General features: G+C 44.7%; 1 protein-coding gene across 1 annotated transcript in view; it reads right to left on the bottom strand.

Annotated features, from left to right (window-relative positions):
• LOC138520479 (collagen alpha-1(XV) chain-like) overlaps positions 1-20,411 on the bottom strand; it is a 160,235-nt gene that overhangs the window by 28,324 nt on the left and 111,500 nt on the right. The window contains exons 4-6 of the mRNA XM_069632849.1: positions 15,817-15,882; positions 11,214-11,769; positions 1,657-1,751 (exon numbers count right to left, since the gene is read on the bottom strand). Coding sequence (XP_069488950.1) covers positions 1,657-1,751; positions 11,214-11,769; positions 15,817-15,882 — 717 coding nt within the window. The remainder of the gene's footprint in view (positions 1-1,656; positions 1,752-11,213; positions 11,770-15,816; positions 15,883-20,411) is intronic.

The following is a 20,411-nucleotide window of genomic DNA, read 5'->3' as shown; positions in this document are numbered from 1 at the left end:
ACAGTAATAGGTGAGTCAATAGGACGAGGGGAAAATGTTAAGTCAAGAGAGGAACCATAAATATGTTACGGGTGGAATGAATATTCTGTAGAATGATGGGATTGGAGGAGTGGAGAGAATGCACAGATTGTCGGGGGATGACATTAAAGTCACCAAGAAGAAAACATGGAATGTCAAGAGGATAGGCGGGAAGATAGTAGAGACTCCAAATCATCAGAAGGGATTTAAGTGGGCCCTGGAGGTGATACATAATCAAGAAAGCAAGAGTAAATGATTTGGTAATTAATGACAAATTAATTTGAAAGGGTGAGAAAGAGGACAGGGAAGGGGACGGATCACAAACATGATGAGTGTAGCAGCAGTACCAGCTCCTTCACCTTTGACCTGTGGGGTATGGACACATCTGTTATTTGAGGAAACAACGGAAGCCGGAGCGGTGGTATCAGTAAGCTAGATACAAGTTTCAGTTCAACATAGGAATTGTTTATTTAATTGGAAAAAGAGTCAAGAATTAGATTTTTGCACATAGAGTGAGCATTAAGTAAGCTGATGGAAATAGATGGTGAGATAGAAGAGCAAGGGGCAGACAGGTTAGGTTAGATAGGATACGAGAACAGAAGGACCAATAACCCAAATGTTATATTATTATTTAAATAGCTGTGCAAATTATCCCTCTGCTCTCCACAGGGGCTCTCACCCCTGCCCTCCTCATAGAGACATAGTGGGCAGGCTTAACATGCTTTGTGCATTTTTTATTAGGCCCGCAGGTAAGCTGTAACTTCTAAATGGGATCACAGGTGCTCATTTTGTCCAGAGGATTTGAACAGCCTTGCCCGAGCATCATCAATTGGAATGCTAGTCTACTCTATGGGGCATAAGCATATGTGTTTTGTCTTTTCAGTTTGAGCTGCTTATGCTATGTCCAGGGACATCTTATGCGTGAGGATATTTGGGAGTGACTAGGTATGTTGCAGTGCAATACACCGGAAGCTGAACACTGGGAATTTACTAGGAAGGTCAAGCTGGGACCTTAGTGGAAGTGTCCAATTGGAAGCTTATTGGCAATGTCAAGCTTATTCAAAATCTCAAATCAGGCATTTCAAGATGTAAAACTGGGAGATTATTGGGAAGGCCCAGCTTACTGGGAAAGTTAAACTTGGAGCTTAATGGGAATGTCAAATTGGGAGAATACTGGGAATTTCAAATCTGTTGCATCTTACTGGGAATGGCAGGCTTTCTTGTGAATATCAACATGGACGTTTACTGGAAATGTCCAACTGTGAGATTACTGGGAATGCCAAGCTTATTGTGAATATCAAAGTGGAAGCTTACTGGAAATGTCAAACTCTAGGCTTCTTGTGAATATCAAGCTGATTGGTAATGTCAAACTAGGATTTTAGTGATGTCACAATGGCAGTTTACTGGGAAGGTCCAGCTTTTTGGGAAGGACAAACTGGGACTTTACATGGAATGTTAAGCTTCTCAGAATGTCAAACTCGGCTCTTAGAGGGAATCTCATGGTTACTTGGAATGTCAAATTTAGAACTTACTGGAAATTGCAAAATTGGAGCTTTCGGGTAATGGCAATCTTGCAATGAATGTTACACTAAATTCTTGCACCACCTCACTTTCATGTGCAGATTTTAAATCAATTACCTGCATCTTTGGAGCTGCCAGTGTGGTGCCTGGCTTTGGAAATATTATCTCCAGCTCTGGTCCGCTGTCACTGATTATTGCCTCTTTAGAAGCAGCTGAAGGAAAAGGGAATTTGCAGTTAAGTTAAACACTCAAGTAACCATATTAACACAATTTAGCAGTGAGCGGCCACAAAACTGTAAAGCAAAAACATTGATTCAGTTACAGCGATGTCCACCACATTGCACAAAAATGCATCATTGCAATGAGATTGATGCTGACCCACAACCTTATCCCGTGCTGCACGTTGGCTACAAAACCGCACAATAAGGGCGTTTTCTGCCAGAACATGCTGTACCTGTGGTAGATCAGATCAGAAACATCCTACAAGTCCTTCAGGAAGAACCTTAAGGCCTTGCTATTTAACTAAGTCGCCTCATCTACCTCTACCATGCTGTCCTGATATACGTCCTACTGTCATGTACTGCTTTGTCGATACTGTTTCACTCGTGCAACCAGAGTCCAGATGCCTGCAGGCTTGAGTGCGCTTTACAAATGAAAAATAATTCATTAAATAAAATACACAACTACCACCGCCCTAGGGCACGGCAGCCTCTAGCAGTGCCACGGTAGCGCTTTTGGGAGGACTAGCTAGAGGGAGACTAGCCAATACCGAAAATGGGAGATCACTAAGCATGTGGTGCTTCCAAAATGCCTGAAAGTCTGGGCAGGGTCTGCCTGACTAGCACAACGACTACTTTATGGTGACATTCTTTGATACTTTTCTAAATCACTGTCGTAGTCATCTCAGTGCCTTAAGGCCCGTTTGGAGATGGCACATCGTGTCCCCTGCAGCGGTATTTATACTGTTGTCTCCAGAGGGAGGAACACAAATTGAAGAGGTGTACAGGCGGGGTGAAACAGGCGCCTTCAACCAGGAGAAATGCCGCTTGAGGGATAGTGTTTGAGGCAGTTTGGGTGCATGTTAATCAGCAGAGCAATATTGCTGGAATATGAAGGGTACATCTGATCTTCCCATTCCACTGGGTTGTGTTCTGTGTATAGCCACATTAGAGCACATTTTGACAGAGTGAGTCCTATATTCAAGGTTGTTTTCATAGGGGCGGTAAAAGCGGGCAGCAACCCAGGGTGCAGGTGCTATGTGAGGGCACAAGGTCAGCTGTTCGCGGCCAGCACTCAGAGACACATTTACAAGCCCTGTTCCGGCTTTTCTGTTTTTTTTTTTTTTTGTTGCTTTGCCTTTTAGGCACAAAGAAGGTGACACAAGGTGTCAATATGTGTTTAACTCTCCTTTTTCGCAGCACAGCTTTTAAAATGGGCTTTAGAGGAAGATGCTGCAGACACACCAGTGAGTGATTAATTGGAAATGACTATTGTTAGTGGGATGTCCCTTAGGTAGTACACATGCTGGATGATTAGAAATGGGAGAGGTGTATAACCAGCTATGTGCTGTGTGGAACAATGACTAGAAGCATGTGAACCTATCATGCATTTTCTTTCATCTTCAAATCTACATGGAAGAGTTATACAAATCAGAGATGTTTAGGCTCCCACCAGCGCATGCCAGTAACAACTGAAGCTGGGAAATACGTGCTTACGTGCCTAACTTGCAGATTGGGCTCAAATCCCACATGCGACACTTAATCAAAGTGTGTGGTCATGGGTAAAACATTTCATCTCACTGGGCCGTATCTACCAAAATGGTGAGCCCCTAGAAATGACTCAGTTTTTAGTATTTCCTCTGTAGCAATGACAAACCCAACAATGACTTGAAGATTCCACAAGTATTTTACTTGTTCCCACTTATACACCATACAAAGAAATACTTCTTGTTTCCAAGTGTGTAGCTTGCCTGGAGAATCTTGGTTACATTTGCTCTTGCTGATTGTTAAGAGGAGTTTCACTGCCCCCAAAGGCTGAAGAGATGCTATTGCCCCTAGTTTTACTTTCAATTAAAAGAATACTGACAGAAAAATATTGATTACATAGCAGCAATACATGTTTTCAGAGAAGCACAATCTAGGGGCTTGCTTGTTAGGGAATGGGCATATATATGAGATAATTAAAGTACATTACTTTTGGGTCTACTTTGTCTTGTCTAGCTATCACTTTTAAGTACTTTAATTACAAGTACAAAAACCTGCTTTGCTTATATTGCAATGATTTTATATTCCTGCCAAATACCCTCTCTCTTCTCCTCCCTTGCATATCTAGTTCCCACCTGACATTCTCCCCTACTCATCTTCAGCTAGAAACCTCGGCGTCATCTACGACCCCTTCTCACACCTTCTCTATTTTCATCTCCAAAACTGCAACAGTGTCTCGCCTCAACCTCCTAAATGTTAGGAAAAATAAGCACCCCCTGATTTCAGGCATCTCTTAACCACTACACACTTGTGTACCACCAAGCTATTTAAAATCAATCAGGAATTGACTTCTCTCCCACAAATCACATAAAATCAGTCCAACTTAAGGATTTTGTGATGAATTGACCTTATTTTTTCAGATTAACATCACAAAACTTTGTGGGTCGATTGCAAATGAATTTGAGAATTCATGCCAGCACATGGACTCTCTATGTTATAGAGCGTCATCCTTTTAAGTGTTTTGTTCTGGCGTCTAGGATGGACATCATATAAAGAGTGCAGGGACTGAAAGCAACAGGATCTTCCTTGGATGAACTTCCCCCGAAATGTATGAAGGAACATCTCCTGTTGCTGGCTGAAGATCAAGCTTATATTATCAGTGTTTCTTTTCAAAGAGGCATTAGCCCATTAAACTAAAAGAATGGCAGGTCACCGCTTTCCTTAGGAAGACTCATTTAGATGCAGAAGAGCTGGTACATTTCCAGCCAATAGCTACCTCCCCTTCCTAAGAAAAACCCTGAAAGGAGAAACAACCTTTCAGCTTTCACAATATCTTGAAAAGGGTGCAGTCCTAGCTAAAGTACAATCTGGCTCCCGTCCCCTGCATAGTACAGAGACCACAGTACTTTATGTGCAGGCAAAGCTATTCTCACCCGGGGAAGACAGTTTTGTGAATCAGGTGGCTAGAACAGTGCGTGCGAATACACATTCTCAACCCGCTGTTCCAGCCACCCAAGGCTCTTCTTCCCCGGGTGGTGCCATTTATTTTTTATTTTTAATGTGGGGAGGCAACAGGGAGACTCTCTCTGTTGCTTCCCCACCCACCCAAAATAAACCCAACCCCTTCCATACCCCCGTCCCCTACTCCGCACTTACTTGCTGGACCAGAGCTTTGTGCTGCGGTACCAGCCCTCCTCCTGTCTCCCGCCCAACATTTAAATAGAAAAGGGAGTTAACCCCTTTTCCCTCTGGCGGTGGCCATCTTTAAAAAAATAGAAATTCCCTCAGGAGATTGGTTGCATAAAAACTGCAATTCTCCCGAGGGGGGGGGAAACATTTGCACCCGGATTGAACTCAGCGGTACAAATGGCTTAGCCATATTAGAACTCAGAGATAGAGGTGCCCCCCCGGCTACACTGATTTTTCTTGACCTATCGGCGGCATTTGATACGATCGATCATAACATCTTAGTTGAACGTCTCAAAACCGTGGTCAAATTCAGGAGCCGCTCTAGCCTGGGTAGAATCCTTCCTGAGTGACAGGAAACAGTACAGCTGAGAAATTCCATCTCAACCAGCTGTCATCTCGGATGTGGGGGTCCCACAACTGTCAGCCCTCTCTCCCCTCTTATTTAATGTGTGCATGAACTCCTTGGCTCAGATAATATAAAGATGGGGTCTTTAATGTCAGCTATTTGCTGACGATACCCAAATATTGGTTGACCTCCAAGGGGACTCGAATGAGGGCGTACAGTGTCCACGAGCCGTTCAGCGATGGATGCAGGACAACCGTCTCTGCTTAAATGGAGACAAAACAGACATTTTTCTTTTGGGATGTCCTGCTGAACCTTCCCTCCCTTTTTCGTGGCCCTCTGGGTTAGGGACACCCTCAGTCCCTGCGGATGTGGAAAGGAATTTGGGGATCTTATTTGATAATCAGCTCTCATTTGGTCGAAAAGTGGATGCAGTGGTAAAAAGTAGTCATTTTCATCTTTTTAACATCAATAGATGCAGACACTTACTTGACTCCAGCCATTTGAAGATGTTAGTATAGGCAGTCATCTTCTCAAGATTGAATAATTGTATGGTTTTGCACGTGGGCATAACAAATAAGTCTATTGCTAAATGGCAAGCAGTACAAAACCGCACAGTGCATACTATTTTTGGTGTAAAGAAAGCTGACCAAATTACACAAACAGGGCAAGAGCTAGGCTGGGTACCAGTTGAGTCACTCATTCAAGAACGAGTGCTCAAATATATTTGGAAGATTATCAACGGCCTAGCACCCGAGTACCTATCATGAATGGTACAAGCATATTTTCCTAGCAGGCATCTTAGATCCTTGTGCAAAGAATTATTGGGTGAGGGCAAGTTCTGCAAATCGACATATAGAAGAAAAATGATGCAATGCTTGGGCTGACATATGTGGAATATGCTTCCAATATCCATTAGAAAGAGTACTTTGTTACAGACTTTCAAACATTGGTTGAAACAGCATCTCTGTTTGTTCTCAGTGCCATAAATGGACTGAGCCAGGACTTTCCTTTTTTCTTTTCCTACCACTGCCATACTATATTTTATGCTATTCATTCACACTCTGAGAAATGTCTTGCATTTCGTTTGCTATGTATTGTTTGTATCTCTGAACAGCGCCTTGAAACTGGTTTTTAAGAGTCATTTGCAGGACTCAATAAATATTTTTACTACTACTACTCTTGTCTTCCCTAAACTGGAATGCTGTTCCAGCATCCTCTTTGGTCTCCCCAACTATGCTTTCTGTCCTCTCAACAAGATCATTAACTTTGCTACCGGGACTCTCTTTGAACTCCCTCACTTCTCACCTACATCCTCATAACGTCACCGGGCTGCATGGCTGGCAATGCAAAACAGGGCCAGATATAAATGCCTTCTCCTGGCTCACAAATCTATCCACGGTAAGGCACCACTGTATCTATCCTCCTCTATCCAACTCAATAAGCCTGCTTGTAATCTCCTCTCTGCCTCCTCGGCTACCTTTGTGGCTCCTTGCCCTCCCTGTGCTTCCTCTCGCTTCCTCGCTTTCTTTTTTCTTGCTCCACTTGCATGGAATTCTCGTCCCCCGGACATTTGGGAAACAGTCCACACCGATTTGTTCAATGCCATATTGAAAGCCTACCTCCTCACCTCCGAGTTACCCTCTTCACTTACCTCTCATCTGCCTCCTAGCTAACATGTTTCCCTCACCTTTAACCTGCCTCTGTCCCTCACTGTCTCTCTAGCACTTCATCCATCATGGTCACATTCCTAACATTGCTGGCTGTAGCGCTTACTTGCACTTAAACATTTCTAATGTTGATGGTCCTTAATCTAAGTAAGCCTATCCATGTATTATCCCCAAATACTCTCCCATTTACTCCCCACCACAACCTGGGCAGAATGTCACTCAAAGCCACCCCATTGTAAGAAGCTCACTGCTTCCCGTCAAATCTGATATCATATCTAATAAGTTTTCTGTTGCCGTCAAAAGCGATTTGTTCTTCCCTGTATATAAGTAAGTAAATAAACATAATGTTTGGGTGGGGTTGCAGTGTGGGACTTGCGGTATGGGGTGCATTACAGAATTGCACCCTGGGCCTGCTATTGTTTACAATTTGCTCTAGTTATATTAAATTGTCGCCAAATAGCACTGATGTGAAGCGGAAAACATTGGGATTTTGCTCTTAAGGACAAATAGTGAACACTTGGGAGGAGGAAAGTGGAGGATGGAGGAAAGAAAAGATGGGTACTACTGGAATTGGGGTAAAGCGCTCTCACACTTGAGAAAAAGTACATTTGATCTCATTGTTCTTTTACGTCAATTTTGAAAATAATGTTAACGGTTATTATATTCAAGAAAATGAAAATCGAAAATGTGCGCACGTAATTGTTGGAGTTTTGGCTATGTTTCTTACTTTTTGTCACCTGAACACTTTTTAAGCAGTATTTATCGGCTATCGAAGTGGACACAAACATACGCCATATTACAAAGCGCAATGGTCCTCATTACGAGTTTGGAGGTAGCCATGCCCTTAATAAGGGCATGGCTACCCCCAAGCTTGGGTCCGGCACCGGGTCCTGTGAAAGGGGTATAACCGGGCCATTCCAACCTTTGCAGGCCCAGTAATTTCCCTTGCACAGACCCTAAGCCGGTACGTCTCCATTCCCATTTGAGCCCCCATAGCGCTCAATGGGGAGGATGGTAGCAGCGGTACCGTTCATAACGTTACCATTGCTACCATCCTGTTCTGCTCGCGGGTGCCGCTCTGCAGACCAGGCGTGCAGTTCGCCCCCCTCCCCGCGAGCAGAACTCATAATGTGGCGGCATGGTAACAACGGTGCCATTGTTGCCTTACCGTCACAGACATAATGAGGCCCAATGTGTCTTTCAAATGTGTGTGCGTGCAAAATTATCTTCATATTCGATGGCGAGTGTTTGGCATCTGGCCCATAGGTCACACTTAGACACATTGACAGACACTTTCAAGAACATATTTATGGCCAGTTTCCCCTCCTATTGCAGCACAGAAGACCTCATTTAGTCTCCAGCTCCGTCTTTTCTCTCTGACATTGTGATTACTGCACAGTACTAAGTCCTTTTGATATTCTTCTACTGATTTCTCACAATACTCCCTTACCCTGACACATCTAATCATTTAGAACCACTGCATCATTTAATATGCTGACTTTCTTTTCCCTTTTTAAAGCCCTTAGGCATTTAAGCCCATCCTCCGGCTCCCATATTATTTTTAGAATGCATAGTTTTAAGTCAGGGTTTCTAGGTCCGGTCTTTGCAAACCAAATCCAATCCATGTTTTCAAGCGAATCGCAAAACAATATATTTGAATAACCTGTGATTAAATCAGAGTTATCTGCGTAGGCAGTGGTTACTCTGAAAACCTGGAGTTGGATGCTCTCAAGGACCAGGGTCGTAGACCCCTGCTTCAAGAACATCTCGCTTCATGAGATACATGGTGGAGACCCTGCACTGTTGGGGACAGTTCTCACAAGCGACGTGGTCTACAGGGAATTCCGGACAGTTCATGGCAGGTGCGCACATTTCAAAGATCAATGGGGCTAGGGCAAAGTCAGAGAGGAGTTAGGTAGCTTGACCCTGGGCTTCTTTTAATCTTTCTTTATCTTTCTAGAAATGCAGCCTACCGAAGTGGACGCACTATGCTCGGTGCTCGGCAATGACGTTAAAAGAAGTTATAGTAGTTCCTTTGCTGTTGAAAAGTTCTGTAGAGGAGCAGGTGGACACATTTTCCCTAACTCCTGCCCCCTCAGCGCCATCATACTGGAACAGTAGGAGAAGAGCCCTATATGGCACCCCATGTGTTATGCCCTGTACGGCATAGAGTGTATGGGAGACGATATGCACTCAGACAACTGTATTGCGTGTACCCTCGTACTGAGAGAGTGGAATGATATCATGTGGAGGGATGCCAGCATGCACCATTGGACATCATGTAGTGCTGAGCGAAATCTGACGAGGGCAGAGTGATAAGAGGTACCCAATGGTGTACTAACCCATATGTATTCTACAAGTAGATATGTTCCCCTAACCAATCCCTCCCGTCAATACAGTTTGCCACGTAGGATGATGTCATAGATGACGCATATTGGGGTATAAAAATACTCTGTGTAATCAAGTTTTCGTGTGAGTGTGCAGCATCAGTCTGATGTCTCCCAGTTTGCCCTGCTCTATTAAATTGAGAATAAAGTAGTACTTTGCCATATTCCTTGAATCCGTCTGGTTATTTGGTCTGAGATTTTTATTGGTAATTCCATCTAGCACAAGAGAAGCTTCAAGTTGCTAGACCACATTTCTCTCTGTGCACCCCAAAAATCCCCAAGCTTGCTGCACTGCCTTGTAATACTGTTCAGAAAATATTGGGTAATTGAATAAGGCGATATGCCCGTCGGTGGCAGGCCGACCATGTAGGCAACGGCCTGCTGGCCAAGTTAAGGGCCTGAGCGCAGCGTGGATCCCTTCATTATCACCCTTTTAGATCCCCACACGGGTGCTCATTTTTTTTACATTTTTTATAAAAGAAAAAAAACGTCCCCTTATCCCATGGCTGGACAGTGCTGTTAGGCAGGAAGTCCGTTTACAATGTTGATGACATCATCAACATTGAAGAGTGACTGCCTGGCTGACAGCACCATAAGGCGTTGGTATAAAGGTACGTTTTCTTTTTTTTCGTTCTGAAAAAAAAGACAGAAGACCCCATTAGCACCCTTGTGTGGAGTTATACGTGTGCTAAGCTGAAGGAGGATTGGGGAGCGGGGAAGGGAAGCGTCCGACACCAATGAAACTGCTCGGAGCGCAGGCTTTCCTTACTAAATACCACCCGCATTACGAGCATTCTCATTTATTGACTGCACCTCCCAAGGTCCTAATAAAGAAAGATCCAAAATCCCTGCCCTGTGTGAAGAAACGTGCCCCCGGTCTTTCAGGTTAATCTTTGGCCTGCGGTGGTGGGAGCGGTGATGAACTTCAGCATGGATTAGGTCAATGCTATATAGCCAGGTCTTCTCCCTGGCTTGTTGCTTAAACATCAGAGGTCCAGAATGCTGCGGTCTGTGGAAAAACAAGACCATGTGACCATTGCCACAATGCCTGTATAATGGTTGAGTGTGGAAATATGGTGTGTTTCATAATGATTTGCCTGGGGCGTAAATGTCTGCACCACACAACCCTGTACTATTTGTTGTAAAAGAACTGTTCAGTATATTTCGGCTGGCCAATCCTGAAGGCCTTTGCTCTTCATGCAGCACACACTTGGAAAGCGTGCCCTCCTGAGATTCAAAAGGCAGATCCGCTCTCCTCCTCCCAAGATCACGACTACAACTCCTCATTGTCGCTAGACAGTTCTGTGAATAGTGCGCAGGGAACCTGTGGGGTATTTGTGCACTATACAGATATAATCAATAAATCAATCCATACCGTCAGTACCCCCTGCACCCACTTGTAATCCTCTTAGGGGTTTTAAGCCCCCAAATGCAAGAATTAGTACTTGAGAGCGTTCAATCCGAGTTCCCACCTGCCTGAGGACTCCCCCTCCAGATTTATTGAGTCCCTTAGGAATGCTCAGGTGCTTATGTCCAAGTAAGGCATCATCTAGAGAAGTGCAGTTTACTTATCAGCTGGGAAAGCTGATCCAGCGCAGTGAATCAAGTCCCATGTGTTGGAACCCTTGGGATTATTGATCTCCCATGCGCTGAGGGATGTCACCCCAGAGCCGGGGGCGTGCACCCAATGCATCAGCCCCTCCCTCACACTCATATGCAGGACACACTCATTCCCTCTTTGACATTTCTTTGGTGCAGAGCTTCTGGAAGACCACCCTTGTTGGGATTGGGCCGTTCCACCACCATTAGAACCTTAACAGACTGAAAATAATGGCTGTGACCCTACATGGCAATGTTGTGGACACATGTAGTCAAATCTTACCTTCCATCCAATCTCCTCCATTTACAAGAACCTGGTTCCTAGTCCCCTCTCTCTCTGTAGGTCTTCCATTGGCTGCTGCTGTTCTTGCAGTCATCTGTGGAGACACAGTAACATTTTGCTGTATGTTGGCTGGTACTACTGTCCGGTGGGTCTGCTTTGTCTCTTCTTCCTCTCCCATTGCTGCTACCTCTTCCAGTTTTGCCTGTATCTCTTCCAGTTTTGCCTGTACCTCTTCCAGTTTTGCCGGTGTGGTTGCTGCTACTTCTTCCAGTTTTCCCTGTACCTCTTCCAGTTTTGCTGGTGTGGTTGCTGCTACCTCTTCCGGTTTTGCCTGTACCTCTTCCAGTTTTGCCTGTGTGTTTGCTGCTATCTCTTCCAGTTTTACATGTGTGGTTGCTGTTACCTCTTTCAGTTTTGCCCGTGTGGTTGTCGCTGCATTTCCTGCTCCCACCTGTGTGACTGCTGCTACCTCTTCTGATCTTTCCTGCATGCTTGCTGCTTCCACTTTTGCTTTCGTCGGCGATTGTACATCTGCACTCCCCGCCTGTTGGCTGACCTGCATATAAGAAAATTAACAATCAATGCTTGTCCTAGGTAACAATTCCCACATGCAAGTGACAATTCATTAGCCTCCGTCTTCCACCCACATAGCAATTTGACAGTGGGGTTATTGAAATGGCTATTGCTCACACTAGAGGCACGCATGATGCAAGGACAATTGCCACGGCACCACTCTGACTGCTAGGTCTGGAAAAGATCCGGGGCTATGGCAATGTCACAACTGTCGGGACTCGGGGCTAGCTAGCCTTTTGGTTGTAGCCCCTGAGCTTCTATCCTGGGCTACAACCCGAAGAACTCAGCCACCTCCTAGCAACGTCTTTGCATGGGTGTTGCTAGGTCTGGAAAAGATCCAGAGCTACGCCAATGTTGGGACACTCGGGGCTAGCCAATCTTTTGGTTGTAGCCCCGGAGCTTCTATCCGTGGCACCACCAAAAGACCTAGGGCTATAACCCCTCCAACCTCCGCCCCCTAGGGATGCTTCTGGGCAATAGTCGGGCCTTATGCGAGGTCTCACACACAAAGACACGTGCACACACACACACATACACACACTTAAATACACACATGCACACACACCTACTCATAAGTAAACTCGTACACACACACATGCACTCGAATAATTAAGTCAGGCACTCAAAATGAAAAACAAACACACAAAAACACACAATCATCTGGCCTTGGTCTACTTATAAGGATCTTGCAAGGACTCTCACAGTTGGAGTGAGGACCTGTTTTAACAGCAGGACCCAAAAGTGAAAATCGTGTCCAGGCCTGGTACTTTCCTATGCTTGGGAGACCCAAACACTCACTTTATTACTAAAGCAGAGGTACGTCCTCACTAAGATGTGAAAGCACAGGACGCCTGTTGGACCGTGCTACAGTCTAATTTTCCATGTTCTGCTCTTTGTGACATGCTTTCTGTGGATGTACATTAACGTGTGCTTCACGTAAAGACATAAACCCAAAACATAGGGGCCACCCAACCAAGTTTTCGTTCAGAGTGATAACGGGCAGGTTCTCATGAGTATAAAAATGGCGGCACCACAGACATGCGCAGACTTCCACAGTTAGTATATACATGTCCGCCATTGCTCCTTGCCCAGGGAGGCCTGCTGCCAGGCTGTTTGGCATTCAGTGCCAATGGTGCCCTAAGATGCCATACAGTATGATGAAGAGTGTCCACGGTGGGCGCCTTGCTGGCACCTGATGCTTCTTGCGAATGATTGCTTGGGTCTATCTTTTCCTCCAAGCTTTTTCCCTCCCTTCCTTGTCTTCCCTTTGCGGGATCACTGGGGGAAGGGAATGCAATGGATGAACTTGCTGACGCAGGGGGTATGAGAGGAGGGATTTATTTATTTATTTTAATTGGTTATTTTATGATGCGTTTAATATCCAGAGGTTTCTAGCGCAGACCCGGGGATCAAACCTGTGTTGGTGCGCATTAGTCTCGCTTCCAAGGCGAGCACTTTTCCCCTGAGCTATCCCCCGCCTCCCGCGAGAGAGGGTCTCCTAGAGGAATGCTCTCAGCGCATGTTTATAGGGGTCTTTAAAAGCACATGCAGGGGTGGGGTCCAGGGGAGTGGTCGATGGTCACTCTCTGTTTGATTTAGGAGGCCCAACATTAGATCCTTAGAACATTATGGACGAGAGACAGCTCTTGGCAAAATCTCCACTCATTCTCCCCAGAGTCTAACACTGGGCGTGATAGTCTGTCATATCTGCAGCTCAAGTGACAGTCATCCAAAGGAAGTCGATCATTTTGTTGCATGCTTGACAATCCCCTTATGTAGATATTTTTTGCACCATGTATACACTTCATTGGGTTTTGAAATCACTGGAAGGAATTCATAGATTAAGCTGCCAGGGAGTTGCCCACACATATTGTGCTTGGAAATGCAGAGAGTTGCTTGCATCAGTTGAATTTCTGGTATGCTTAAATACACATTGAAACTTTACTGGGAGATTGATGCAAATACACAAGCTGCTTGCCAATATTATTTTATACATCTTGCATTCCAAGATTGCTCTACAGCACCAGGGGCAGTGTTATGCGTTTTCAACGGTAATGGGCAGTGCATTAAGAGAATCTGACCTCAGGCTTGTGAAGACTACGCAACCTGTGCAATAGTGGAAGGTGGGAGAAAGTATGTGGGAAGCAGACCTGCCACCTTTTCCAATGTTCTGCATCACAACGTGCCATTTAAGTATGCACCCACAACAGTGCTATCATTCTGAAACGTTGCCAATGAGCACCATGCATGCGTCTTTGAATGAATATTGCCCTAGTTTCACATGTGTGATTTTATCTCATAGGAGTAACTCTAGCAACACCTAGTGGAGCAACACAATTGGTACGGATAGTGGTAGATGGCAAATGTGTGCACATACACATCCATATTAGTGATGTTTCATTATTCCCTCCTTTTGTAAGCTTCTAAGGTTATGATTGGCTGAAAGGTGAATATTCTGTGTGTGTGCCTTTGTTTCAACTGGTTGCTTCTTCTGTCAGTTTAATGCAAAGTGTCCCAGTTTCAAAGCTTGACAGAGAACGTTGTTTTATACTAGTTTATTGTTTGAAGTGTGCGCCAGGTTTTTGTTGAAGGACTTTCCTCCTTGCTATCGCCTCCTCTGCTGCAACATGTATTGCTGTTCTTTAGTCATGACACAAGGTTTATATTGTTGAAGAAGCACTTGCCGTCCGACAGCCAAAACCTTTTGTCATTAGCTTTGCCAATGCTTGTTGTTTTTCCTGCACCCAATGACATTATGATGAAGACAACTTTGCCACTTCATTTTTCTGCTACTCCTTCCACCCTCCTGCCACCATCCACTGACGGAGGATACGGGACTGAAAGCTACGGTACGGCGCCATTTTAGAATCTTATTTTCAGTTGGTTCAATAAGAGGAATCAGAACCTGCTTTTCTGATTTAAAAAAAAAACAGCCTAACATGGCGCCAAATCATTCTTTGCTCTGTTACACGTCAAGACACACACTGCAACACCTGACCATTCAAACACATGCTGACCTCAAAACTCTAGCAAAGGCCGCAATGCCCAGGCGAGTTGCAGAAGGTCAGGAGCCACATGACTTTACATCGAAGGGGCTCAGGTGGGTACCGCCTCTCTGCCAGTGGTAAAACCAGGCACTGAGCAACAGGGAACCGAGATCAAAACCATTCATGTGTACCACCATGATTGTCCCTCCATCAACAGGGCAATACTGTTTAGTTAGCACCCGGGGCAGGGAAGCCAGCCAATCCAGTTGCTCGGATCACAGGCTGAATCCCAAAATACAAGCCAGTGTTCCAGGCAACCAGAAGGCTGCTCTCCTGCCCTACCATCTCCCCTCCCCACCCTCCTTTCTGGTCCCTTATTGTCCCACCCTGCTACCTCACTTACCTGACTGCACAGCCGCAGCTCAACATCCCCGCCCGCTGCTATGGAAATAGAAGAGGGATTCTGCATGAAGCCCATCCATCCATCTCCACAGCGGCCATCTTTGTTAAGTATTTTGTTTGAAGTAGCGGGACGCGTGAGTGTGTCCCTTTCGTTCAAACAAAATGACATTGCTGTCATTACACCAGGTTTAAAGATTGAAATCCCGGGATGCTATAATGGCACTAAAACCCGATCTGGCAGACCGGATTGGGTGGTAATGGCGCTTGGGCCCATTGTTAAAGCCCTGCTGCGCTCTGGCCTATAACATGGGCCCCGGGCTGTTACCGGCCAATCTGGCCCACCAGATCAGGGTTGTATTGCTTAATTAACATCTTATATAAAGCAAAGTAAACATTTTTTTTGTTCCAATTACTGTTACCTTTTATGTATGCTGTTTCAGTCCAAAATGCTGTTTCCATGTGTTGAATAAATGGAAACCAACCAAAAATAACACTATTTCAACACCTTATCTTCTGGGTATGTGTGTGCGCTCGCTCTGTCTCAATACACCTGCAGTTTGCGGAACTTTATAAATGAGGTCAGGTGCTGAATAAGACATGAATTCAGATCGTACCCTCCCAGATGTGCAGTTCGCACTCACTTCATTGGGATCAGCATCTTTTTCGGGTGGTCTCAGTTCCTCAGGTGCTGGCGCTGCTGCCATCTCCTGAAAGAGTGAACAAAGGCCTGTTAGCACCTTATCTAGGAGAGGTTTAATGAGCGCACATGTTTCTGAATCACCTCTTCCTTGTATTGATTGTTTGTGATTTCAGATATGGGCGCTTCCTGCCGGTCATTATTTCTGGTCTCCAGGTTGCATGGTTACATTTAGAAATTAATTGGCTATGGTGCACGCGGAATTATTTATAAAACATCTTCACACCCATGACAGTGGCAGTTAGGCGCTATACAAACATCAAATAACATTTATTCATTTGAAATTTTGGAAGGTGCGAACTTGAGGGAGGTTCCGCTTCAAAGCACCTGGGAGAACAAGCTAACGAGCTAAAATGTACATTACAGAGGTATGACTTGTGAACGATGATTAGATAGCATAGGACGGGGTTAGAAGTCCAAGCATCTGCTTCAGTAAAGGTGCTTTGGAGATCCGCGTGGATGCGGGGAATTCCACAATGTGGGTGATGCTTTAATGACAGTATCCTGAGGCACAGGGGTCTTTTGTGGTAGAGCCACTACAAAAAGTCATAAACAGGTCAAGATAAATATAGGTCGGGTACACCGATGTCATTTGGGTTTGCCATGGATCACACCTGCGACCCCCGGGGACTCCCCTGCGACCCCTGCCACTGCCTCTACGACCCCTGCTGAAGGAGTGCAGAGGCAGAACTCCTGTGCACAAGTGCAGAAACCAGGAAGCAGTCTGTGCCCTCAGAACCTCAGAAGCAGCATCCAGACCAGTGCTGATCAGAGGTAAGCGAAATGAAAATGTGATTTCGTTTGTGTATGTGTATGTTGTATGCATGTATGCATGCGTGAATGAGCGAGTATGTGCTGTGAAAATGCTGTTTGAATGCATGGATATGTGTGTGAATGAGTAAATATGTGCTGTTTGAATGCGTCAATAAGTGTTTGAATAAGTGAGTAAATGCTGTGTGAATGCTGTTTGAATGCATGTTTGAATGAGTGTGTAATTGCTGTGTGAATGGTCTTAATGTGTGAATGCATGTTTGAATGAGTGTGTAATTGCTGTGTGAATGCTCTTTGAATGTGTGAATATGTGAGTAAATGCTGTTTGAATGCTGTTTGAATGCATGTTTGAATGAGTGTGTAATTGCTGTGTGAATGCTCTTTGAATGTGTGAATATGTGAGTAAATGCTGTGTGAATGCTGTTTGAATGCATGTTTGAATGAGTGTGTAATTGCTGTGTGAATGCTCTTTGAATGTGTGAATACATGTTTGAATGAGTGTGTAATTGTTGTGTGAATGCTCTTTGAATGTGTGAATATGTGAGTAAATGCTGTGTGAATGCTGTTTGAATGCATGTTTGAATGACTGTGTAATTGCTGTGTGAATGCTCTTAATGTGTGAATGCATGTTTGAATGAGTGTGTAATTGCTGTGTGAATGCTCTTTGAATGTGTGAATACATGTTTGAATGAGTGTGTAATTGCTATGTGAATGCTCTTTGAATGTGTGAATATGTGAGTAAATGCTGTTTGAATGCATGTTTGAATGAGTGTGTAATTGCTGTGTGAATGCTCTTTGACTGTGTGAATATGTGAGTAAATGCTGTGTGAATGCTGTTTGAATGCATGTTTGAATGAGTGTGTAATTGCTGTGTGAATGCTCTTTGAATGTGTGAATATGTGAGTAAATGCTGTGTGAATGCTGTTTGAATGCATGTTTGAATGAGTGTGTAATTGCTGTGTGAATACTCTTTGAATGTGTGAATGTGTGTCTGAATGAGCAAGTAAATGATGTGTGACTGCTTTGAAGATGAACGGTGTGTGAATGTGTGTTTCAATGAGTGAACAAATGCAGGCAAGCTTGTGTTGGGTTTGTGACAGCCAGGGAGGCTGATTTGGGCAGAGTGGGGGGTAGGGAAGAGGGGAGGATGGGGAGGAGGAGAGATTTATTACTCGGCATTCATGATATTGTATTATAGTTGCCCAGTAAAGTATTTCATGCCACAGTACGAAATGGCTAGACTGACTGCATGAAAATACATTCTAGCCACGCAACTACACTAATTGTGCTTGCTTTGAAAGCATAACAAAGCAAGCATGATAAGTGTTATTATGTAGCTAGTATGTATTTTGATGTATTACATCTAGCCATTTCTTACTGTTGCATGTAATTTTCTACTGGGCATAGATGGCCAGTAAAAAATGTCATGCCACAGTAAGAATTGGGTAGACTTACTACAGCACAATGCCAGTCTAGACAAGTAATAACAATTACTATGCTTGCTTTAAAAGCTTGATAAAGCAAGCATGAAAAGTGTTATTGCGTGGTGTGAGAAACCAGAAGGTGTCTCGCCCACTAGTCCCCGGGGGCCTCTCTCTTGGGTGGCCAGGGCATGGGCATCACCTTTGGATCCAGACCCTGGGGGTGGACCAGTGTGGGAGGATCACTTGGGTGAGGGGTCTTCGGGAGTGGGACACCTGAGGGCGCGACGTAGTATCCCTCTCTCTGCAAAACCTCTACCCCATCCTATCCAGTAGGATATTTGGGAACTCTATCCCCTGCCCTTTCCCATTATGAACACTATCACAGAGACAACCCACTCTGGGAGAAAACTGACTCACACCCGAGCAGTGTACCTGACATGTTCCACTACTATGGTCAGGCAAGGTCATGCAATTACTGGTAACCATACACACCTGACTTCCATTAAGCTTCCCCACATGGATAAAAGGTGGAGCATGAGAGCACACTCTGAGCGAGGCAAAGCATACAAAGGAATAGCATTTCCGAGACGGCTGCTGAACAAGGGAAGAAAGATGGCAAACCAATAAGGGTTCGCAAGGAGGGAGATACCCTTGACCTTTCCAGCGGAAAGCCGTTACTTTCTAGAATCTCTTAGGTTAAAAAACATAAGGCCAAGAAACCAGACTGAAGAATCTGTATTGTGTGTCAGGGAAACCCTGGGCCCTCCTGCACAGCTGACCGAGTCAGGGAGAAGCAGCAGCCACCATTGTACCATCTTTGGCTCAAAGCTCAAAGAGGTGCCAGAGAGATCAACACAGCCAGTGAGTTGGGGAGACCGATACAAGACCGTTCTGTGTTGATGTCAAGGTTGCAAGCGGCAACATTGTATAAAGAGCAAAGGAACAAATATTGGTAGTGCGTATGATGAAAGACGCAAGGAAAGCCTAATTGTTGATGAATGTTTGAACTGTAGCATCATGACCGACTGGTGCGGCACCGTGAGTGTGCTCAATCGAAGGTCTCTGAGAGATATTCAGCCTAGAAGTGGCATAAGCAAAAGTGAAAGATAAAGAATAAGAAATTGAGTAAATCTTCGGTTTTTGATACAAAGAGGAAAGCTTGGAAAGTGAGCTCAAGTGGTCTGAGCCCGAAGGAGGGAGACCAATTTTGAACATTGTTCTAAAGGGGTCTGAGCCCAAACGAGGGAGATCCGTGATCCAAGGCCAAATAAGGGAGACCAATTGAGAACCTGTGAATGTAAAAGTCCAGACAAGAAAAGAACGTTGGGGTTTGTTTGTTTGTTATGTCAGGCCCTCTGCAATAAGAGACTGTCATTGGGAGAGAGACTTTGGCAGAAGGCCCTGATACCTATGCTTTGAACTGTTTCCTCGTGTCCAAGAAGCCAGAGTGTGTGCGAAGCTCAAGTGTGCCGCCTTGTCCTATGCTGAAAACAAGGGAAAGGGAAGTCGACTGCTCAGCTTTACTGATATATCATTTCTTGAACACTTTTCTTTTTGCCTACATTGTTGTCCCACACCATTTGTATTTAGAAGTAAGGATTCGCAATAGATCTATTAGTAAAGGCTCTTTTATTTTGACAGAGACTCCACTAGGACTGCGTTATTATTTGAGGGTCGTAGCTTGCTCTCATCCTTATATTTAGGGTTAGACATGCGTTCAATAACCCTTTGAAGTTCATTAAACATCCTTGAACTGTGATCACTTGTGTCTGTCTTCACTGTTTGATACCATGCATTCCTTACATGTGGTGTCAGGGTGGGGTGCGACTCAATTGGGACAAATTGGGGGACCCCAAAATTCCAGAAACTTAGTAAGAAACTTCCAGAGGTAGCTTAGGCTTAGGATATGCTGATGAACCACCCATCACTGAGGCAAATAGCAAAGAAGAACCTACCATCCTTCCCGGTCTAGCCTTTGCCCAGCAAAATGATCGAGCACTCGCAGAGGCTTTCTTACAAGTGATTCCTGAGTGGGGGGAGGACTAGAAAAGGGGAGCCCTTTTTTCTTCCTGAAACAGGGATTACTATATAGAAAGGAAACCTCCAGCGAAGGTCTAAGTAGAACTCAATTAGTAATCCCCAAAACCCATTCTAAGATCGTACTAGAGATTACAAATTCTCATTTGACAGGGGGCATTTAGGACAGTCTAAACCCCAAGTTTACATCAGTGGGAAATTTTACTGGCCAGGTATCCATGCCGACATAAAGAACCTCATCCAGACATGTGAAATATGCCAGAAAACCAGTGCAAATATTCCCTTACCTGTCCCTCTAAATCCCTTA

This window comes from Ambystoma mexicanum, chromosome 13, assembly GCF_040938575.1.
Source record: "Ambystoma mexicanum isolate Mex_15411 chromosome 13, UKY_AmexF1_1, whole genome shotgun sequence".
Taxonomy (NCBI): Eukaryota; Metazoa; Chordata; class Amphibia; order Caudata; family Ambystomatidae; genus Ambystoma; species Ambystoma mexicanum.
This window is presented reverse-complemented; position numbering and strand designations above follow the sequence as displayed.